The following is a 25,510-nucleotide window of genomic DNA, read 5'->3' as shown; positions in this document are numbered from 1 at the left end:
TTTATAGCTATCAAATAAAAACAACCTTCAACATAGGTTGAAAAAGATGCCGTACGTATACATTGTATTATTCTTAATTTTTCTAGCGGTATGAATCACGAAGTGCATCCATATTTAAGCAAAACAAAGTAACAATCGATGTTTAATCGATCGCTTGCTTGGAGAAATGCCTTTTAAACGAGTTAGTACTTTCTTCAGATACTTAAAACGAGTTTTAAACTCGTCAGATAAAAATTTTACAATTTTTTAGCTGTTCGTTATAGAAACATCCATTGATAAAATATATATATTATTGATTTTGCTTTAGAAATACAGTAAATCCTCGCTTTGGCGGCCCCACCGAGGGAACAAAAAAAGCTCGTTCGCAAAAGCCGGGGTGGCCGTTAATCAGAGGTTGGAAATGAAGCTTTAAATATGACATTGTAAAAATGATACTTTAAATGAAGCAAAAGGGTGAGATTTCATTGACTCAATCTTATTTAAAATTAAATTTTAAATTTAAAAAATTTGAAATTAAAAATTTAAATTTCGAAGTTAATTTTAAATAAGATTGAGTCAATGAAATCTCAACCTTTTGCTTCATTTAATGAACTGAACAGTTTCCTTTATTTGAATCAATTTTTATTCTATTACATTGATGGCATGGTATTTTATCCTGCGCACAAGCTGTTTTCAATGCATTGTTTTGAAAATCTACAAAAAAGTAAGTACCGTAAAATTTTATACCCGCATAGGAAAGCACATACAATCAAGAACATGTACAAAAACTTGAAATAAATCAATGGTTAAATAGTATTTTTAATGGTATTTCTATTAGAGAATAATTTTTCACCACGTTAAAAAGTATCAATTCCCTTTAAGATTTATTACTTTTATGGCGTCAATATACTGCTTTTAAATATTGAGTTTTAGTTTGTACTGTATTGCCTGAAATGATATGTATTGTGACACATTGTGATGATTAATATTCCTGTAATTATTCTCCTTTCTTGACCTGAAACAGATTTGGGACTTAAATTTCGGACACGTGTATCGAAACTGTCGAAATTATTGCTTTTCACCGGAATGGATCGGAAAAATTTAATACTCTTGTCTTAAGAGAATTGAAGCCTCAAACGGAATGAGCCCGCCGATGCATTTCATTTTCCATAAATGTACACTCATTCTTAGAATTCTCATTTGTTTCTAATAACGGGTTCTTCTCTCGGATTTGTAATTTCACAGTGATTTCTCCCGATGGTACTCCAGAGGTTTATTTTGCGTTGCTGACAAAGCGGAATCATATCTCTCCTCAACGCAACAGCGTATATTACAGAGAAGAGGAGGATCCGTATCGTTTGCCCGGAAAGTATCGGCAACCAATAATATACGAAGTCAGCCAATTAAGCGGTTCTCCAGTGACGAGTTTTAATGATTTCTAAAAGCGTGATGACTTTGAAGAACCTTTCCGAGCATCGTTTCGAACTGAGAGAGAGAGATGAAACAACTCTACCCACACAAACCTAACGATAATAATGTCGGCCCAAAGGTGATGTATGTAGCTATTTTCTGAGTTGTATCTGCATTGGGATTTTATCTGGGAAATTTGAATTGTCTGGCTTATTCTTATATTGAGAGATAGGGTATTGGTTTTTCTTAATCGATATTTTTATGTTATCTGATAAAATTTGTGAACAACTATGTGCGTGTGAGAGAGAGAGTCATATCTTACGGGCCGCTGTGCGATCGTGTAGGAATCGTGCTGGATTTTGAAAAATGTAAATTTCATACAAAAAATTGGCATGAAAACTAGCTGAAAAAAATTCAAACAAAGCGTTTCGCAAATTCAACGTCAGTCAAAAATGCGGATTATACACAGTTATGGGTGCAAGGGTTTTTTTGGGAGGTTGGAATTGAAACAAATATTTTTAAAAATTAAATTTTTTTAAAATTAATTTTTTGAAGACTGATCGATTGCGTAGAGATGTGAATATAAAAATCGACATTTTGTCTGGTAAATCGTGGGCAAAAACCTCTTCCATTACTTGATATTTCATAATTGATGTGAATGGGATTTGCATATATGGATTATATTTCACTGCGGACTATGCGGATGACATTTTCCATCAAATTTGCGAATGCGGAGTATACGCCACCGCGAATTGTACGCATGAAATTACGGTAATAGGATAAAAGATGTACAGAGTGCTAAATAATATTCTCTTATACGCCCTTTTACTTTCAAACCAATAATCATGGAAACACTTCGAGTGGCGAAAATCTATTGGATTAACTGCAGTACTTTAGATGCCGTTTGTTTGTTTTTAATATTTGTACATGCGTCACTTACCAGGTTTTTTTTTGTTACGAATGTTACATTGGTGCATTGGATTTTACTTCATGAGTCCTGACGCATTTTTATTGCAGATTTTAAAATTGAATGCAGATCTAAAAGCAATAGCATTTTTTTTTTATTATACGTGATTTTTTCACTGTTATTATATCACAGTTGTTTCATTTAACTGCTTCGCTTACCAGCGATTGACAATAAATTCGGATGATCTCTGTTTGACGAATCAGTGATAAATATAACCTTGTTCTAACGTAATGGCATGTTGGAAAAAGTTAGGAAGAAAAGTAGAAAAGTAAGGGAAAAACAAATGACAGCTAAACAGTATATTACTATACTCTATCTCTCTCTGTAAGTATTTGTAATACTTACAGATAAGAGATAGTATGTATATAGATATGAAAGTATAGTTCTCTTTCCCCTCTTATGTACATGTATATAGTAGAACCTATTTGACCTTCCGCACCATCTCGTGGTGCAGCCTGTAAGTAGCTGTGTTTTAACACGTGGTGAACGGAAGCGGGTGGGTTTCCTTCAACCCGCACTGGCCAGCGTGGATGATTACGGCCAATAACCATCTAAAAAGAAGTATGAACTCTGTCTATAAACTAAGGCCCTCAGTCCCCGGCAGTCTGAGTGTCCCTGGTTACGGCAGCAACCAGACAGACATGAAGACAGAGGGTGCTAAGAATCTCTGGATGTGATGACCAGGCTGCCATAAGATGATGACCTTGGCCACGTATAACGGACGATCTCTTTCTTCATAAAATAGTTTGCACTAGTTGGAAGAACAGTGCCTGAGTGGCATGGTGGTAAGATGTTCGTCTACCATCGTGAAGGTTGTTGTCAGGGTCCCGGGTTCGAACCCAAGGGAGGATATAGATAAGAAATTTTCCCTAACGAACTCCAGACGACCACCGATAGACAGCGCCTTCACTTCCAACCCATCTCACTAATGGCAGCAAATTGCAATATGACCAGAGTTGGTGTTTGGTGAAGTAGTTGGAAGAACAACTGGAAATAATAAATTGGGGCATCTTAGGCATCTGTGAAGTAAGAAGAAAAGAAGAGGAGAACATCGAACTTGCCAGTGGACATGCATTTTACTACAGAGGAACAGATAGTGAAAGAACCAGTAGAGTAGGATTTGATAGGACGAGATATTGGAATAGGGAAAAAGTAATTTATAAAAAAATAATTTGTTTATGTAAAAACTATTTTTCCCAGTTTTAATGAATGGTCTATAGATGTAAAAGTAGAAAAATTGAAATTTTTTCTACAAGAACGAGATAAACTTTTCCTATTAGATAATATTAATTACTGACCGGGTTTGGCTCCATTAGCGAAATAAATGATTGATTGATTGACAGTTATTTTTGATGAATGAAATTTGTCCTTATTGATTTTGAAGAAATTTGTCTATATTGATTTCGGAGAAATTGGAGATTGATGGAGAACTTTGTCCAGAATTATAAACCGCTGTGAAATAAACGATGAAATTTTCCCTCAGTTTCTCGTCTGCGGATTATGTGCAGATAAATACAGTAATTTGCATTCGGGTGCATTTACATTTGAAATAAATGACATTAAAATATACACGCTATTTGATTATTTTGTATAACTGCTATGTTTCTCTATGATCTAAAGTTTAAAGATGCACGAGCAATTTTTACTTTGCAAGCTCTATAGGCTCTACGCGCGTACTCAGCAATAAAATATGAAATAATTCACACGGAAACAGTCAGGAGATAAACTACATTCATTTGTGCAAGACACTTTCAAACATACAGTGCATTGGAAAAAATTTCGCGGAAAACAAACAAACATATATGAGAAATGCACACATATTTATGTTGGATTTTAATTTCAAATAAGCTCATCATATATTTCTTCTAACGTTTCAATGAAATAGGGCTCGGAAGCCCGGGTTACAAAAAGATTTTTCATGGTTCAAAATGTCAACAGCCGGTTTTATGAATTATAAACAGGACTTCTCTTTTTTGTCGGATTATTTTCTGATGAGAAGTATTATGTATATCTCCGATTGTGGAAGAGAGATGGTGCCAAGGTGACCTTAGAAGTCTCAGGCTACAGTAAAAAAAATCCATACAAAGTGTTTAGCATGCAAACGTTTTGATGGAAGAAAGATTTTTTAAAGATTAGGTTATAAACTGTAGGTTCCAATCTAATCTATCTTTGTGAGCATGAAAACGTATTATGTCCATAATTACCAAATCACATGAATTAAAAATACTGATTCTTCTTGAAGGATATACACACACATACGAAGGTAGACACATAGATACATATATGACGAATTCTTGATTCATTCAGTTTAATGAATTTTGATTTATCCAATCCGAAATCATAAGAAGGACTAGAGTTCGTACGAAAAAACATTTTTGTTCATTGCGTGATGACTATACTGAGAAAAATTAGCTCTCGACAGTCCATCAAATGAAGATTGATCGGTAGAGGCATAATTTGATGAAATAATGTACGTATATGGTTGGATACAATCGAGTTCAAAGCTCATAAAATTGAAAAAGCAACGAAAGAATTTAAGAATTGCTTTCAGTAAGTGCATTTACTTTGGCAATGAAAACTAAAAATCTCTTAGGTATTGTGATCAATATAATTTTCATTTCATTTGGATGTCTGATTTATTACATAAGCTTTAGTAATATTGATCCTTCATCACTTTGCAACATATAAACTATACTGACGGTGTTAAACAGTATTTGAAAATAGTTCCCCGCATAATCGAATACTTCGCTTAATCGAATATTATGTGCTGGAACCATTGGTATACGTTTAAGCCGGGCCGACTGTACATTCGGAAAAAAGAGTCGTGTATGATTGGTGCGTAATCGGAAATGTTTCCTTTGTCTCAATTAGAAAATGATAGTTCCTCTAATTTCAATGACTAGAATACAAGTGCTGTGATCGCTCTCAAATTACATTAGTGAGATCGAATCACACATACATGAAATCGGGAAGGTCTACGATTTATGTATGTATGTGATCACTATTTCTTGGTGTTTTCGTAGCCGGGAATTTTCGTAAATTCACTTTATTGGAAGATTTTCTTGAAATAATTTAATTAGAGTTCACTTTCATCAGTCGAGTTGGCGTCGATGTTTACACAGGATAACTTCAAGATAGGAATTGATGAAAACACGAACGTTTTACGAACCTCTATTATTATTTAAACTATGTTTTTTCATGATTGATGTTACTCCTTGTTGAAACGCTTCCGCCGAATACTTTGAAACATACTAAAACTGATTTAAGATGCGCATTGACAATTTTCCCGTTTGCGGTCGTATTTCTTTTGATGCCGATTCTTGTAGGAATCCAGGTTGGATTCTGATAAATGAGGTTTAGACTAATGAATGAACGAGGTGATCTATAGTTTCAAATTGTTTTGAAGATTTACTTGTGGAGTTTGTGTACAAGAAATATAAGACGACCGAATGCTGTCATGCTTGTTTGAATACAGTGATACCATTTTTGCCTAACCAAGACAATTCGTTCCAGAATCACATTCGCTAGCCCCGACGCGATTTCCCATAGGGTCCCATGTAAATCCGTTTAATTCATTCTGAGAACTACCCGAAATTTCAAAGTAACTTTAATAAAACACTAAGAAGCACTGCAAAAAAAGACAAATATTGAATGGAGGATGAGATTACCAACGTCACAAATGGATGAAGGAGAATTCGCTTCAATTTTTTTCAAAGGAAATTTGGAATCAAAGTGCTCAAAGAGGTATTCACTGATTTAAATATGAAAACTTCAGAAAAATAAACAAAAATGTATCCATAAGTCCTAACGGTTTGTGATCTTTGATTCCTTAATCCGGAATCACTTAGGTATAGAGGAGTCTGTATTTGAGAGGGCCCATTGTACAAACCTCTGTGCCCAGACATAGTGACGTTAATCCTTCTTCTATGCTGGAAGAAAACCCGCTAAAGGACGCCGGATTACTGCATGGGGACAGATTAGCGTAGGGCCGGATTATTGAGCGTATACTTACTATTCAAAAGTTTTTAACAGCTGGCTGATGTGTGGATATAGTTAGGAAAGAGAGAAAATTCAACTGGCCCTGCGAAGAATCGAACCCACGTCCTTTCACTTTCCAGTAGTAGTGGTCTAGGGCGTTCACCCGGAAAGTGAAAGAACCCATAGATGATGATAGACCTGATTTGTGCTCGGTTTGAAAGAAAGAAAGCAATTATAGTCGGTTTTCCAGCTTCGAGGTGCCCACACACACACGCACGCACGCACTAGCCGGTCTCCCATTTGAAAAAGTCTCTCCGCAGAGAGCAGGCAGACCAACAACACGATACTGACATAACATGAAAATTCATGCATTTGCATTTTTACTTCCGCAGATTAAAGACAGACTTTATCAGCACGAACACAAAACAAGCGCAACTCACTCACCAACAGAAATACGTTGAGGCCATATACACACACTCAGAGCACTCATTCCGGCATGTGCCGATTCATTAGAAATTCCGTAGAGGAATGTGTACGAGGTGCATGTGCGGTTAAGTAATAGTAGCAATAATAGTCTCCTCAACTCCTTCACGTACAGGCTTATGGCAACAAATTTTGATGACCGGTATTCGAAGTATAGCAATAAATGGAATAAAAAAAAATCTGCTCTCTCTCTCTTTCCTTGTTCGCATGTTAGAAATATAAGAAGAGAAAAAGATCAATGCAGTGGATTTATTTTTCGCTCCCCCCCCCCCCCCATCATACCTGTATTCGTTTTCATTCTCTTGTATAAGAAAGGTAAATTTTTTGTGGAACAAAAAATCACTAAAAGAGAACGGTAAAGAAAAAAACAACTTCCGTCGATATTGTTACATTGAAGCTTCGCGATGATGAGGAAAGAGGGGAAAAAACAACCAGAGGAGCTAGAATGAATTTTTGTTCCATTCGCGTTGAATAGAGATATCTCGTCTTTGACCATTAAGGGCCTAAACTAGTTTTTTTAGTGCTGAATAGAGATTCCCCAGGCACCCTAACCTATCAGGATAATACCATACCAGAAAGAAGAGGAGCCAACGTTGAAATTATTGTTTTTTGTCCACCTTCGTGAGTGGTCATTGTATTTAGTTGCCACTGGCCTGTGGGGGGATTTCTTAACTTTCACCTCTATCTCATGGGATTGATTTCGATTGGCACGAAATTCTAGCTCCTGTGTTTTATGTTAGCCCATGCATTTATATCAAATAAAATGTTCGTTAGCCGAGGCAGAAAAATGTCGCAAAAAATAATTCTTCAGCCGAAAAATTCGTAAGCCAAGGTATCGCCGTATTTGGCAGCTTGTAATTTTTTTCCGCGAACAGCCTATGAATAGAGATGATATATGATAGCTTCATGTCTGATGATATATGATAGCTTCATGTCTGATGATATATGATAGCTTCATGTCTGATGATATATGATAGCTTCATGTCTGATGATATATGATAGCATCAAAAGATCTTCATCAAGGACTACCCGGCATTAATGCAATGCGATTTGAAATATGTTTGATTGGCTTTTTCTTTGTGGTTTCGATCGTCACCCCGACTGAAGCATCCAATTCGATTTGCATTTAAAAGTTCAAATCACGTAGGTCTTAGTTCGAACATATGTCATATTGGTGCTCCTCTTCTGATGCTGTTCATAAACGGTGCTCGCGACTAGAGAAAAGGTTCGACAGCACTTGTTTACAACACATGGGATAGACCTGATCGAATAGATGGATAGATGGTTTGGAATATCTTTTATTTTATAGTATGAATAAATCACTGGAATGTTATTAAAGACGTGTGCGTTTTGAGAAGAGGGTATTGATGAGGATTTCTTCGATAAATTTGGTGGTCATGGATATTTTACTTAACATTTGCTCTGTATGTATACAGTGGAACCTCTCGATAACGGATTCTGTGGGATCGAAATACTTGTTCTCTAACGAGAAGTGTCGTTAATATATAGCAAGCACATTAAGGTCCTGTTCCACAGATTTCGGAAGTGACCGTTATGGAGGCCCCACTATACAGTGATCAATAGATAGCAATACTGCGATCATCGATAATGTTACGCATAAAAACTATGCTAGCTAATTTTTAAAATGTCTAATGGATTTTCGAATGAATCTTGAACGTTGCCAGTTGCTGCTGTGCTGCAATAGTTCTTTTTCAGTTATGGATACCTTGGCAAAAGAGAAGCTAGAGACATTGAGTCGAATGGTTTGAATAGTTTTTCCATGAAGTCACTGGTGATAATATCATACTAAGAGAGGTTGTGCGAGATTGGTCTTATTCGAAGGATCTTCACAGCTGAGATTTGCACTCCAGATACTGGAACTCTTTCAGAGTGTCGGTATCTTTTGTCGTGACACCATGTGGAGATGCTCGTAGAGCAATCAACTGGTTATGACCGTTGTCAGAGCCATTCGCACCGGATGACACTTTTTGTCTTTTCCATAGACATCTGAACCCTCTTAGCACTCTCCTGTAGTGGGTTTCGTCCATGTCTGGCCCACGGTGAACCAATTGGTTCGTGTAGCATGCAGCAGTAGGTGAAGAGCTCGTGGGGACATTGGTAGTTCCAGTATACTCTGGAGTAGTTGGCACCGCTAGTAGTGCCGGTGATCTAGCTGGCTGCTTGACGTATGTCGAACGTGTCCTGTTCATGCTGTTTGAAGGACTGGCGTGAATATTGAAGGAGCATCTAGTGGGTTTCACGCTGTACTTTCTGATGATCGATGGACTCTCACTATCTACAGAAGTGTAGGTCGTAGTTTGGTACATTGCTTGAGTTTTATCGATCTTGGCCTTCATGCAGGGACAGAATATTTGTAAGAATGTTCTTCTATACTTTTGGCTCAACAAGCAGTACAGTACAAAGTTCCCCGCAGCGTTGATTGCCATTAAGAAGTTAAATATGTTCCCCAAACCCCTCAATAGAAGATCTTCATTGCCACCGTCTTGGACGTGGTGAAACGAACGATACAGAAGTATGACGGCCGTTGGCAATTGACACATAAAGAAGAGTATGACGACAGCAATGAGCATGATCGTAATCTTGCTCTCTTGCCTTGACTGGTCCCCGTTAGTTCTTCTCCTGGTCATTGTCTTGCGGCGGCTCTTAGAAGTGTGAACGGACCGTATTAAGAATGCATTGAAAACGGCGAGCAGTATGAACGGCACGATGATGAAAAGTACTGATATGACCCAGTAGTAGACAGAAACATACACCGGGTGCAGTCCAAGCTCTGAGTAATTCACGCGGATCCTGGTAGAATTGGTGGCCGCGTCCGGGACCTCAATTATCACCCATTCGAAAGCGGTCGGTAAAGTGATGACGAAACAAACGAAGAATAAAACGGCTATGATTTTTTGAGCTCGAGATTCAGTGCAAATCACTTTTCCTTTGATCGGGTGGCACACGGCTATGTATCGCTCCACGGTGAACGTCACGGTTAGCCACACAGACACATTACTGGAAGCGTCGGTCAACGTTATCATGTAAGGCCAAACCTTCCAGTAAATATGATACTTGATATCGTGAATGTGTGGATAATGTTGGAACGACAGTAGGAACGAGAACACCAGATAGCTCATATCAAATATGGCCAGAGCCGCCAGGTAGCAGTTCGTGGAACTTCTCATACGCCTCTGGGTCATGATGATAATGGTGACCGTGTTCCCAACTACTCCGACAGCCATCAATATCGGAACCAGCACTCGCTGCACCCAGAACCTACTTCGTTCTTGAAACTGTTCGAGCCGTTCATCCGGAATAAAAGCGTTTACATGGCCGTTTGAAAAGTTCGATGCCCCATCGAAATTCGAGACATTGCCGGAACAGTTCACGTACGACGACTCAGAGACGATTCCTGGACAATCACAGGAGTTGTTGAATTCATCGATCATTGAACAGTTTAACGTTATACCGAAAAGCAAGACAGTCGCATGCGCCATTGTTTCGCTAGATTTGGTTCAATAAATAAATAAATAAATATTTCTTTTTTCTCCCCACTCACATCACTGACGTCAACACTTGTTTTTCAAAAATAACCGATGTTGTCTTCGAAATTGGACTTCCCAAATTCCAAACTCGTTTGTCCCTTAGGACTTAGATACTGATCCATCGAAGCGATGTCATCTGAAAGATTCGGAATGACATTCCTTATGCAAACTTCATTTCTTCACTGAAGAGAGAAAATTGTGAAAAAAAAGAGAGATTCAGATGCGATCAAACTTCAGTTTTCCTTTATTGCCTGCCTTGTCCTTTTCATCTTATTCATTATTCATGAGATGAGTGCATTGATTAACATACATATTAGACTTAAACTGGAACTGCTTCAACTGCAAAAATCTTCTTGAGCTACTTCTTGCACTTTCCACCTCTTTCTAAATCAAGACGGTTGGTTGCCTATTCTCCCAAAACAACGATATATCGGGTCCGTCCTTGAAATGTTTTGCTGTTTCAGCCGATATGATATAATAGACTCTTTTACTTTTTTTTTTCAGATCAATTTTACCGCTGGAATTCCCTTCTAAAGTCAACAGAGTTAAATTTATCCTCACACGAATAGAAAATTTCCAGTCTTTTACGTATTCAGATGTATCGGGGAGGAGAAAAGTTATTTTCCCACGTAGTTTTATGAGATCATTTCATTGGTACGCCATATTCTACCGCTAAGAATTTGAGAGTATAAAAAACTTATTTGCAAATGTTTCCCATTTTTCTTTAGATTTGATCAGATAATTCGTATGGCACTAATCGAGTCTTTGATGTCTTGTTTTGCAGGAAGATACCTTCTCTTTGCGAATCGACACAATTTTAAGCACGTTCAATTCCGAGATGATAGAGCTCTATAGTTAGAAACAGCATCAGCAACAGTTCAGATTTTACTTTATTTTGTCTGTAGTTAGTCATTACGTAATGCATATTGAAAATTTTCACAAGCTCGGGCTGTCGGAATGAGTTATTTATGGTTGCACAGATGAAAGAGAAATGTTTCTTTTATCTTGCATTGTCGCTTCACAGGAAATTTATGTCAATGCCGTTGATAGTGCCATGAAGGTCTGAAAAAATAAAAAAAAATCCAAATAAGTCATGGAAAAACATTTGTTAAGTCAATCATGATACTCTCATTGCAATGTTTTTTTCTGTTTTAGCATACAAGGAGGCTCAAAATTTCAGGTGAAAATTTTCAGGTGGGAACACATCGAAATAAACTGACTACATTCACGAAGGATAAAAACGACTGTTAAATACCAAGCGGACATATCGTCCTCCATTTTAATGGGGGAAACCCAGATTTTTGCACAAAGTGACGTATAATCGTGAACGAAAAAAAAAAAAAACACGGCATAAAAAGAACAGTTATTGCCTGTAGCGATAATATGGGCGTCAGACTTTGAGCACGAGTGGCGGGTGAGTCGGAGTGGGGTTTCCACTGGGTGTAACGCGTTGTTCCAGTGGCTATTAAAAAGTTTCACCGCAGAGAACAACACGCCTACAATGATACAGTACAATTATTACACTTCACTCATACTTATAAAAAAAAAGGAATAAAGAATCGGAGATTGCAAATGGCGGCGCTGCACATAACAAGCATTACACAGAAAAAAGGTCCACGTCAGGTTCATAACACGTACAGGCACATGCCAACATGTATGAATTCATTAGAAGTTCCGCATTGGAATGTGGACGGGGTGCATGTGTGGTTTAGTGCTGGCTATAACATAGGAAAGCACGAGCGTGAACGTCATCCGTGGGTATTTGAAAAGTGTTGTTTGTTAGAATTAGTTGGGAAATTGAGTTTTTCCTTCTGGACATATAAAGTCAACGTTTTGTAAGTTCAGAAATTTAAATAGGCTTGTGTGATGTAAACACCAGTTGCTTCTGAGACCGACCTCGTGACAATCATTATCACATCCATGCCGCCCACATCCATCCCACCTCATTTTTGAATCAGGCTGAAATCTCATCCTTCTGTCCTGCATCCATCTCTGCTAAGCTGCATCTCTAGGCTGAGATCTTTGCCAGTTCTTCCTAAAGTTAATTTATACAGTCGAATCCTGTTTTAACGGATACCGTTATAACGAAAATCTTGTTTTAACGAACATTTTTCTAATCCCTCCCATATAAATTTACATAGGAATAATGCAAAAACCTGGAATTCCTTTATAACAAAATTTTTCGTTATAACGAAGTGATTTCTCCGGTCTCTTGGAGTTCGTTACAACGGGATTCGACTGTAGTGCAAAACAAATGAAATAAAAAAAATAAAAAAGATAAAAGTCATCGCTTATGAAGGTCAATTGTATGTCCTTTACGGCTGGGAAAGTAATCAAATGCATTTCCTTTATAAAAGTATCATATGTGTGAGGAAAGGATACTTTTTCCCTTTATCAACTCCTAAGGGTACTTTAGGACCTTTTTTCCCCTTCTTGGAAGCCAGTGGGTTGAATTTCATATCAACACTTGTAGGATTTGGGGCCATTCAAGTATTACGTAAGCAGATTTTCAGCCATTTTTGACTGATGTCGTAAACAACCTTCAAACTCCCCCCCCCCTTGTCATCAAAAGTCTGCAAATCCGAAACCCCCTCCACCACCTCGATGCTGACGTAATACTTGAATGACCCCTTTTCAGCTGTAATGGTAAAAGTATTTTATCGTTTCTTTTAGGCGGGAGCAACACTGGCGTAATATATTGCAACCGAATTGCCCTTTTTTTCTTCTTCCCCCTTCCCCCCCTCATCAGAAGACAAAAGAAAAAAGAGGGGAAAAATCTTAATTTTGGGACACAATTTCTTTCACTCCGTTTTAAAAATGTGCCGAAAAATTCCACACTTGGCAACTGTTTTTGTTGGAAACAGAAGTTTTGAACTCTAGTCAGATAAGGTTGGACCGATATCTCAGTCCCGCGCGCTTGTGACGTGCCAAAATGCGAATGAAAGAAAGGTCATTTGCACCTTTGCTGCCGTTCAAGTATTACGTCATCATTGATGAGGGGGAGAAAGGGGGTTTCCGATTTGCTGACTTTTGATGACAAGGGGAGAGGGGGGTTTGGATAATGCTTACGTCATCAACCACTCTTTATGGAAATATGAAATCTTTTTAATGGCATCCTACTTGGTGCACCAAAATCGGGAAAAACCTTTCGATAGTTTGTGGGCGCTTGAAGTAACATCTCCTCCCCCCTAATTGATAAGTGCCCTACAGAGCCACTTTAGTGATCTCTAAATGTTTCGCGGATCCGAGTGATCTGGAAATGTGTCTGGGCCGCTTAAGTGCTCTGGAACTGTGCCACGCATCACTCAAGTCATCCGTAATTATATGCCGCGGATCACTTAAATAAGCTGAGAATGTGCCGCGGGTAACTTGAGTGATGTAGAATCACACTGGGGGCCACTTAAGTGCTCTAAAACTGCGTCGCTTGTCACTGAAGGGATCAGCACATTTACAGATCGCTTAAGTGTCCCGTGGTACCATTCCAGAACATTTAAGCAGCCCGTGGCACATTTCCAGATCACTTAAATGACCCGGGACACAGTTCCAGAACACTTAAGAGCTAAATGTGTCACGGATCACTTAAGTGTTTTGGAACTGTGTCCCAAGGCCATATTTGGTCCGCGGGCTAAGGGCCTTTATGCGATTTATCATTAGCCCCGTTCACATGTGCAATAGAACATCCCGGTAACGTGGATTTTCGCTACAAACCATTCACATGACGTTTATTTCATGCCGGTAATCCCCCTTTCCTTTCCGGAAGTCGTCACTGGTTACGTAGGTTGAACGGAAGTGATTGATTCAAGATGGCTGACGATGGAGCTTATAGTAGTTTTCGCGGCGCAAAGAATTATGGGAGAGAAGGTCTGTGTCGACCTCCAATCCACCCCAAGAAAGATGGGCTTTTCTTGATGAGCTTCTATTTGATGAATGATCCATGAGTGAGCTTCTTTTGATGAGCTTTTCCCTACGAGGGGAACAAAGTTGTCATGCCGGTAATTATCACCAAAGCGACCCCCTAATCTTGCACATGTGAACGGTGCTATTGTATGGCTTAGAGGGTGGGTCGCAATGAATTTATTAAAGATAAATTTTGAGTTCATAGCCTTCAAATAACATTGAAATTAACAGAAATCGATTATGATAACATATAAAGGTATTTTCTTCTGAAATTTCAATTTTAAAAAATATTTGTTTTGCATTAAAAAATATATATTTTTGGTCGTCGCGGGGAGGTACTAGCCCCTATGCGCCCCCGCCCGTGTACGTCTCTGATCCCACCAATATGCGTTAGGTTTCAGAGGGGCAGAGCTGATGAAATTTTGCTGACAAGGTGGGGGGGGGAGGGTCATAGTTTTGCTGACAAGGGGGGGGGGGTCAATACTTGAACGGCCCCTTAGGTTTAAACGGGCAAATTGTTTGTCGTGACTTGTACTATATCAACTCTCATTCGATGGCCCTCATTCTGACGACCTTAATATCCCCCTTTCGTTTTTGAACTCTATATGGAAGTTTCGTCCCAACGAAATACAATAAAAAAAGTGACAAGAAATGTCAACAGAAATACTTACAGAAAATGATAAATATGGTTTGTATTGAAATAGTTTGAAAAATATGCACTGTGTGTATTTTTCAAAATATCACTGTATATTCTTCGTTATCTGAAAGCCATTGAAAACATTCATAAATTATCATGAGAAATGAGTTTTTTTTTCGTATGAATTTTGACTGTTTCCCGAAATATCTCTGACTGGATTTTCTAAGAAATCTATGAAAACTCTATTGTTTTTTTATACAAAATCCATTATATATATATATATATATATATATATAATATATATATTATATATATATATATATACATATATATATCCTTGTATCGCTTTGATAGATTTTCCTTTCACTATAGAAAATAAATTTTTCTCAGAGTTTATCATTCTATTTTTTTTTCGAATTCCAATTTATGGATTTCGTTTAGCGTATTACTCGATCTGGGAAGAGGCAATATGGAAGAAAACGCACTAAAGAACTGACAATAAATCTAAATGATTACTAGATGGAAACTATTTTTCAAATGAAATCAGGAGATGAAATGTAAGAAAAAACTTGTTGGATTGTAACAAAAACTTTATTTTTTCCATTCGTGTGACTGAAGAATTTGTAACATTATTATTTCTTTGTTTAATTGCTTCAACAATTCCTTTTCATCATTCTACTCAGCGGTCGCAGAATTTTCTGTGAATTTTAACGGGATAAATTTCTTCAGGTTTTGTGTGAAAAAAGGCGCAGATTTTGTTAAAATTGATGCTTTTTTCCAAGACATTCAATTTCTATAATTCCTTTAATTATATTTAATACAGGGTTCCTATCAAAATCTGCTTGATCTTTTCCCTGTGTGACTTTCGTTAACCAAAACTAAAAAAATTTCCATGAAAGTACAAAACTTTTAAGAAAAATAAATGTAATTCACAAAATCTTAACTTTTCAGAGATTTCTTACGTTTCAATTCTTTTAAATCAAATTTTCCTGTTTTTTTATTCAAATATTTGCGTATTTCCTTCACTTTTACAATTTTTTTTTTTAAATTTCCCTGGTTTTTGCTGAATATTTTTTATTTTCCTCTGACTTTCTAGATCGCTGGGAACTTTGTCATGGAAGTTACAACACAACTTGATCCCCTCTCCCCCATTCAGTTTTATTTTCTTCTTATGGGCCCGGTTGTATGCCTCAATGAAATGGTCACATTATGTACCAAAGAATGCTTAGAGGTGTTGCGAGTTCGATACCCGGTTCGTCCTTGTCAGAAACTTTCTTGACACGATATACCCATATACCCATTTAATGTACACTCGTATATGTGAAGTGTATCACATATACTCGTATATGTACTCATATCAATATAAATGGACATTCGCTAAAATAGCTAAAAAGAGTCGCTCAAAAGACAAGAACGTAGCAAAAAAATAACACAATCAATGGGGAAAAAATGTTCCCTTTAGTTCTTCCGACGACTCCGGTGAAGTAATTTTGTTATTGGGATCCTCAGGTTATGATTTATTACAAAGGAATTGGAGGAAGAAAGCATGGAAAAACAGTTCATGGGTATATAAAATAGTATAGCGCAGTATAGTATAAAAACTGTTTTTTTTTATATAATGCCCGAAGGTAAATCTTGGTGCGTCGATAAATTATTAGGTACATCTGATTGTTGTACTCAAGGACGAAAATTTCTTCTCCAAATTTCGAATTTTTAAAACTTCAATGTTCAAAATTTTAGGTTTTAAAAAAGCATGACTTTAATCAGAAAGGTTTTGAGCATAACCTGGGCGTTTTGCCAGGCGAAAATATATTCAGCAACTGAGAAAAATGAAAATGTGAATTTCGACCGTAGATACAGTGGTCTCCCGTACCTATCACGTGGCATAAAAAATTCTCCATAATTACTTCCATCTTTTCGACTACAAATATCCCAAAATTTCATATATAGCAATTTTTAAACAACCTTGCATATAAAACTCTACGATAATTAACTCTGCTCTGATACTAAATTGGATATTTCCAGTTGAATGAAGAGACATCCATCGCTGCCCAAATCAAGTAATTTGCCAGCGACCATGTCATTTCAAAGGGATTTATAACTGTCATTGCACGTATAAATCCTCATAATTCAAGGACTTCCACCAAGAAAAATAAGTATACAAAAAAAAAAAAAAACTTACGTTTTTTACTGTAGATAAAATGACTGGATTATACCCCGGCTCTTGTCATACTTTAGGAGAAATGACATTTAATCATACAAAAGTAATGTAAAATATCAAATGTTTCTAAATCATGCAAGAAGTCATTATCCAAGTGATAATAGACTCATCACGTCAACATCTAATTCCATTTGAAATATTTCTATCCCGTTCTTAAATTAGTAGAGAATAAAAAGAACTGAAAAAAAACAACACCATATTGTATGTCTTCGTATTTCATTTCCTTACAACGCATAAAAACTATTCCCTGAACAATAAAGAACAGAAAATACGATTTTTTCCCCCCTGAACATCACTGGAACTATAAAAAAAAAAAGGAAGAAGACAGCGAATAAATAGGAATTACTAAAAGTTCTTATTTTGTGAAGAACATGAAAAGTAAGAGACGGTAGAGAGTAGTCTAATAACAATGCTGTAAATATTTTACGACGGAACTTAATACTCGCGATAAGCCTTTTAAATAAATAGAACAATAATAAAAAAAAGTTGTATGTATAAAAAGAATGAGATCCTGGCAACTTCCCAAACAGAAACATACACAGAGTGAAAATAAATTTTCCATCCGACAAGTTTGTGACAGCTCATGGCTTAAGGAATCACTTCCAGCCTCAAAATACAAAGAGGATGAATCCTCTCTTTTTTGCTCTTATGAAATTTTTTGTTTCGCCGGAGTTCAAAGGAAATGAAGTAAATGTCAGAAGAAAAAAGAATAGATATATACTGTTGAATACACCCCAAATGTACAACGTGTGATATTTACTTTAGTTTGTTTGACTTCTTTATAATCGCGCATGTCATACTTACGAGATAATTTTTGTTTTTCAGAATGTTTTTTATTGTCAAAAACTAATGACAAGTAGAAAGTGTTTTTTTTTATAAAGTTAAATTAATTTTTTTAAATAAGTAAGTTATATTAGTCTATGCGATATTGTGAAAAAATTTGAAATAAAATTTGTTTTATTGTTTATTTACTAAATACAGTCAGACTCACTTATAACGAGCCTGATTTTAGTGAGAGTCTGGATATAACATGCAAGTTAATGCATTTTGTTCGCTACAATGCAGATTGTATAGCAATTCTGTCACTTATCGAGCAAATTTTTACGGTAGCTCGGATTTAACGAAGGATTCAAAACCGTATAACAATGTCCTTTCTCAATTGTTTGGTGTTTTCGAACGTAAGTGTTAACTCTTAGTGTCATTTCAGTACACAATATGGCTATTGTAAGCTTAAATAAAGTACATTTTTAAAAACAAAATCTAGACTTGATTCCTTGTCGGAGTCATTTTTTTGAGAGGTGCTGAAAAATAAATACAAAAATAAAAGAAAATGGAAAGTAAATGCAAGAAGAACCGCAAAACTGTTCAAGTTTCTTTTTTCACTGTCAATGGGGATAATGCACTTGGACAAAGGTGCACACTTTACGACGGATGACTGTGAACGAAATGATTTGACAAAAGATTTGTCACCCCTTCAAGTTTTTTGTCAGTATGCAGAAACAGCCACACTCCGTCTGTGCATTCCTCCTGGAATGCATAGACATGAATTCCGCAATGAGAAGAAAAAATAGCGGGAAAATCTCGCTTGGTGTGTAGAAGCGAAACGTCTTTCTACCGCAAGAGTAGTTGATACGCAGGTGACTGACTTTTTAATAAATATATGAATAAAACTTGATAATACAATTTATAAAATTCTTATTATATATTTGCATGGATTATATATATATACACGTGTATAGTCTGAGAATATCTTAAAATGACTTACAGACACTTTTTATTGAGAAATATGCAAATATCTCTTAAATACAGGTTGAGAAACAGGGAACGGGAGCTTACCCAAAATCTCACGGAACTAATTTTCTACTGTAATTATAACGAGTAGAACGTAACACGTTCAGAGTGAGACGCCTCCCGTAAAGTTCAGGTTCTGAAATAGTGAAGTGATGCAAATAGATTTTCTGCCCAGTGCACTGAGTATGAACCCGTTACTATTGATACATTTGTGATTAAAGATGAAGATTTTACCATCCTATGTATTAGTAATAATTCGTTATCAGAGACACGTGTTGTAGATGGAGTGATGGAAGCGTTCAGTTTTTCGCCACGCTAACTTTCTATGATATACGAATTCCCTGCACAGTGACTGAAGAAGTTCCACTTAAAAAAAAACACATACACAGTTGCCTATACTAATTCTGATGGCCAGAACAATTAGAAAATTTTGCTGGTATTCCGATTTCTGGGTTCGAAACCAATCTTATCGAGGCACTTGTGATTAAAGATGAAGGCATTATCACTAAACTGTACCACGTGCTTACAGCGATTTATTATCAGAAACTCGTGCTGTAGATGGAATGATGGAAGCATTTCAATTTTCGTGACGATGATTTTCCATGTAACTAATTCACTGCACCGCTGATGAAGAAGTTTCATTTCAAAATGGATAATGCTCATTTCTCTCTTGGTGCCAGATCTAGATGATGACTGGGAGATAAGACGAAAATGACGTCATATACGTGTCTTCAGTGAGCATCCCTCAAGGCTCATAATCCAGTTTCCTAATTTGCCTCTTGTATTCATTTCTCTGTACCTCTACCAAATAACTACTTTAATGTGCATAATTCAAAGTTTGTTATGAGCGCAAACAAGCTTTTATACCATGGCTATGCGCACCAGAGCAAGCTGTTTCTTCGAATAGGTTGTTGCTTTAATGCTACAAAACGATGTTCGTGCAAAACTTTTGGACAAATGTACCCTAGAAGTAGCAAATTGGTTGGGGTTTTCATAATGGAATACTATCTGATAAAGAACAATTTCAGAACTTGAAAAATAAAAGGGAGTTTTATACACATTTAATGCGTATAAAGCATAATTTGAAAAAAAGAAATGAAATTGCGGGATAAAACAAAAAATTAGTATATATACGTATCTCTAATTGATGGAGTATACAGTGGATCACGCTTATAACGATTTTCAAGAAACCTCCGTTAAAAAACGTTGTGAGTGGGGGAAAACCCTTTAAACGGGAAATCTTAAAATCTTAATGAGCATTAGTTAGTGTTGAGTCCACTTAAATAAGTCGTACTTAGCGGGAAAACGTTCTAAGTGAGAACGTTATAAGTGGATTGACTGTAGATAGATAAATAGATAGAACCGCTCCCAATGCCGGACTGATGCAAAGCAACTTACTTCCGTTACCTCAAAAAAAGGTAAAGATCGAGTGTATTATAGTTTGCATAGAAACTAACCATTCTTCAATTAGTACGAAGAAAAAATAATATTCTAATCAAACAGCATTAAAAATGTACTTCTAAAAGATATTGCAAATATCTGCAAATTCTAAGTCCATTATGACCACAAAAAAGGTTTTTATACCATGGTTATGAAAATCTTCGCAAGCTGTTTCGTCAGATCTTTACAACATAATGTTCACATAAGATTTTTTTTGAGAAATGTACCTTAGAAGTAGCAAAGTAGTTGCGGTTTCTATAATGGAATATTAATTAATTAAAAAATAATATCAGACACCAAAAAATGTAAATGTATTTTATACCCATTTAATGTATATCAAATATAATTTGAAAAAAAATTGAAATTGTGGGATAAAACGAAAAATAAGACTTTACATACACGAGTTTGTACTAGATGGAGTATATTATGATTACCATAGAAACTAGCCGCACTTCAATAAGTATGATGGAATTTGATACAAAAGAAGAAATAACAATTCTAATGAAATAGTTAAAAAATTTGCATCTCTTAAAAAATATTGCGAATAGAACATTAAAGAACTAAAAAAAAAAAGGTTTCCATTTGCATTCACTAGCGAAGAATCAGAGGAAAAGAAAAAAACCCCCAGTAAATCATACAGATAATAATTCATGAGCAAATTATCCGCAACTCCTAATGGCCAATATATACATTAAAACATGAAAAACTAATAAAATATAAGTTCCTTCTTTTTTCCGGAAAATTGGTTATGATTTATTTTTTGAATTCTTAAACCACACACTTTCTCGTTTTTAAGGTGAAATTCAAATTTCTAAAATAAAAAGAATAAATTATTTGGAAAAGGTTCGGAAAGAGAATAAATTTACATAAACAGGAAACGATATATGTAACAGGATACGTATTTGAAACTGCTGGCAGTAAGTATTTTGCGGTTCAATAAATTTTTCGTTCCGTATGGATGGTATGGGAGTGGAATAAAATATCCATAATAGCTTTGAATAACGTATTGAATTGCACTCTCCTTGTATTCATGTTTGTCTTGCGGATAATAACAATGATATTCGATTCGGTGATGACATCGGAAAGTGTTTCAAACGCAAAAAAATATAATCGATGACAAAAACATGTTATAAACGTTCTATTAAAACGTATATAAACATCTATTTTAAACGTTTTTCCTTTTTTTCCTGTAATACGTAAGGGTATGTATGTATGGATATTGCACAACCAGCAAAAATATTATTTTCAGTTTAAAAAATTTGAGTAGAGATTAGAGATGAATTTTTTTTGTAACTTTTCTGAATTTATCTCTTTCTATTTTGTAAAATATTCACAATGCTTAGGAAAGTCCCTTTATCCTGGAGTAACTTTAGAACCGTTGATCCAAGAAACATATCTAATTGAAAATTAGATAATGTATCCAAATAATGTTTAGACCTCAGATACGTCAATAATGTTGCAAGGGGGGTTGTACACTCGAGGTATTATATACATACTTGCTCAAGCTCTAAGTCACTCTTTTGCTCACTTCTGTTCTTGCAAATTCTCTAGGTCACTTTTTGATCGCTCACTGATCTATTCCCTAGCTGTCTGAGCAGATGCGGATTTATTGAGGGTTATACAAATTTTTCCGGCCTTCTCCTATTCTACTGATTTTCTTGGACAGTCATTCCTCAAATTTGCCGCTCCTCTGAATTTGGCGTAATAGACTATAGCCCGTTAAGCCCCCCCCCCGGTAAATACGCCACTGGCGTATTTCATCGTAGCTCAGTTGAAATGGACAAAGAAGTCGTGGACAAAGATGATATGCATAACGTATTATTATATTATAACTGTTACAAAAATTTGCACGACAAAATCCCATATTTTGTCGTGCATAACAAACACGTACATTATAACATTTTACAGGCCGAATTCAGATTGTTTTTCATTATTTTTACGCTTCTCATCCCCATCTTTGGAGATGATATCATCCGAAAAATTCAAATGGAAAAAAATTCCCTGTATGTTTTTCGGATTCATTTTTGTCCATGAAACAAAATTAGAATAAAAATTAGATCGTTTTTTTCATCGAAAATGGGCGATTTTTGGAAAAGATATCAATGGCACTAGTGCTATCATAAATGAAATTTTTGTTTTCGAAATTAACACTAAATTTTACATTGACACAGCACTAAACCAACACCACTGCCGATATATGTGGAAACCTCCCCCCCCCCCTCCGTCGTTGGCAAATATCGAACAATTTCAACTATAGTCGGCACCTTGCAATAATTTGGCATTGCTTTTAGGCAACAATTGGCAATGTCCCGAATTTTCTTATATTTCCGATCCTGGGAGGAATTTTCAGGATTTTTGAAATTTTTCCTTGCTTTGTGTCTTAAGCACTATCTTCATACCGAATTTCATGTTTCTAGGGCTGCTAGACGTGCCTGAGATTTGTGATGATCGGTGAAAGTAAGACAGTGTCAAAATAACGAAACTTTGAGGCCGTGCTTAATTGCTCGACTTGGCGAGATTGTGTAATGCACATCTAAACTTCTAATGCGCATCGTTAATATGCTATATTATAAGCAGTGTTTTAATTAAAGCTAAATACTGTCTTAACTTTGTCTCTTTGGGCTTGTCATTCACACAGGTCTGTGGTTATTGCTTTCGTTAAAAACGCAATGAAACTGTTGGAGCGTAAATTATAATAATTTAAATCAATCAGACCATGTCAGTGGGAAAATTACTTCAGAAGGAAGTTAGATTAAAATCAGTTATTAAATTGAGACTTGCTGGTGTACAACAGTTTAACACTTCCATTTTCGAAGTGAAATACCATGTGCGTAAGAGATTTATTGGTGCGCATTCTTGAACAATGATAATCTTGTTATTATGTATTTTCAACCTGATATGAATTGCATACATGAAATTTCGAGCTGATCGACATGACTATCTTGACTCAGTATTTATTTGTTCATAACTAATTAGATTATGAGCTAATTAATCAGCTTAATTGATAAAAAATTAATTTCCACGTTACAAATACATGCACTGAAGATTAATTTATTTTCCCTAATATTCATTCTTGAATGCGCAATTATTTTTATAAGCTATTTATAAATTCAATTTTATAGTTTATGTTATACTTTTTATTCAATAAATTATTTCGCATTCTGAGTTTTGTGTACCTTGAAAAATAACTTAAAAATAGTAGAAAACTGAATAATATACGCGATTATAAAAGTCTTTAAAAAGTTTGAATTGATGCATTTTCTCGTTGGAAGAAAAACAAGCGATATCTTATTTCAGACTGAAGAAAGTAAATGCCACAAAATAAATAAATCACGAATCTACGGGAAGCTTGAGGTAAAGGTCCTGGTTAAGACGCTCATCGATCACTACTAAATCGATCAGAAAATAAAGAAGGGAGAAAAAAACCGCATTAAATATATAAAGACAGAGGACAAAACAAGAAATAAATCAATAAAATTGATTTTTCATTTTATATACACATAATTTTTTTTCTTCAAAATTATACGTCAGATGCACAGTACATTGATCTATGATAATTAATCATATTGTTAGGAGAAAAAAAAATCAATAATTCTTATTCTTGATCTGGGTATTTATCGATTGAAACCGGAATGATTAATGTTTGATTTCAGGAAAAAAAAAATCTGAGATGGAGACATTTGAAATTGAATGATTTCTTAGCTATTGTACTGAATTTATTTGAAAAATTAACCTTTATGAAATCAAACAGTTATTAAAATCTTATCTGATCATTCATGAGCAATCGGCGTAATACTGTACAAATTAACAAATGAACAAATGAGAAAAAATTACATAACACAATTTGTAGAAAGATAATGAATTCGCAATAAATATGTTTCGAACTAATTTTTCGTTAGCTAAAGAACATAATGATAATATGGGACTAAAAAGTAAAGATGGAATTTTCGATGCAATTGAACGGTTAAAAAAGCCTAATGCATGACAGTTAACCCTCAAATGCTTAATTTTTTTTCTAGTTAATATTTTCTCATAGTGAATGATACGTATTGCAAGTCGAAAAAATCAATTAAAAATATCTATTTCGAATTATACTGCTTATACAAGGCCTTATTGGAGACGTGCAAAGCCTTGAAAATCAACCATAAAATAAATGTATTGCAGTAGTATTATTTTGCAAAAAATATAAAGGTACCTTCTTCGTGATTCAAACTATAGTACAAAAAAAATTCGGACTACAAACCTCCAGGAAAAAATAACCGTAATTATAAACAAAAAATGTTGACAAATATGCGAAATCACAGCCACGCATGTTCTGCAACAAGGAGTATATATTCATATGTAAAGCCTCGCATTTAAGTGGGTAAAAGGTAATATTTTCATTTAACTGAACAATTGAAATCTAGTGATGATGTTTGGTTTCAGAAATATTGAGTAATTTCATGAGAAAAATGGGAAATAAAATCTTAAATTGAGAAATTGATTATTTCTTAGCTGTGTTAATGAATCATTTGAAAAGTTACCTTGATGTATAGAAACCCCATTCTTAGGGAGAGAGCACATCTCAAATTTCATACTTTCCATTTTTCCGAATAGCAATAGCAGGGAAAGAAAGGCTTGAAAGAGGGTATCCACATGTTTAGATAATTGGAAACGCCGTTTAATAATAAAAGCCCCTTCACAGACACTTACACCAGCGTCTGTCAATGATAAGATAAAAGTGAAGTACTATTGAGAGTAAGAATCTACGTATCAGTTAAACATAACCTTAGTGAATGGTGCTTACTTATACTTACTCACTTACGGAAAAGAAAATCACTAGATAGAGTTTACTTGACTCTCTTCGTATAAGGGAAGGGGGTATAGATGCCAGAGATATTTCTTTGGGAATCTTGAACCTCCTTTTCGATGTCCGAAAGGAGAGTTGTCAGGAGGAAAAACTGAGCGCTTCATATCGACATATGTATTTGTCATATTTGCGCTGAAGCTCTTCCTAATGTCAACAACGCAATCCGCGAAGAACACGATCAAAGATAAATGTTGAATTTGATCCACATAGACAGCATTTACTTTTCAGAAAATAATAACAAAGTGGTTTTTTTTTTCAACTTGTGTGTCCAATGGAAAGTTTGCTATTACAATAAATAAATAAAATCAGT

General features: G+C 35.6%; 1 protein-coding gene and 1 long non-coding RNA gene across 3 annotated transcripts in view; both read right to left on the bottom strand.

Annotated features, from left to right (window-relative positions):
• Window positions 1-4,082: 4,082 nt before the first annotated feature.
• LOC149082655 (thyrotropin-releasing hormone receptor-like) lies at window positions 4,083-10,697 on the bottom strand. Its single transcript, XM_089235930.1, has one exon. The coding sequence runs from the start codon at window positions 10,315-10,317 to the stop codon at window positions 8,665-8,667; it is 1,653 nt and encodes a 550-aa protein (XP_089092056.1). The 5' UTR covers window positions 10,318-10,697; the 3' UTR covers window positions 4,083-8,664.
• A 641-nt stretch (window positions 10,698-11,338) lies between these two features.
• Window positions 11,339-25,510, bottom strand: part of LOC149082654 (uncharacterized) — a 97,389-nt gene continuing 83,217 nt past the window's right edge. For both annotated transcript variants that reach the window (XR_016193191.1, XR_016193192.1), the window contains one exon: window positions 11,339-11,427. This is a non-coding gene — a long non-coding RNA (uncharacterized LOC149082654). The remainder of the gene's footprint in view (window positions 11,428-25,510) is intronic.

The sequence above is a fragment of the Pholcus phalangioides genome, unplaced genomic scaffold (genome assembly GCF_987345545.1).
Source record: "Pholcus phalangioides strain wild (caught in Gottingen) unplaced genomic scaffold, Ppha-v1.0 ptg000009l_1, whole genome shotgun sequence".
In the NCBI taxonomy this organism is placed as follows: Eukaryota; Metazoa; Arthropoda; class Arachnida; order Araneae; family Pholcidae; genus Pholcus; species Pholcus phalangioides.
This window is presented reverse-complemented; position numbering and strand designations above follow the sequence as displayed.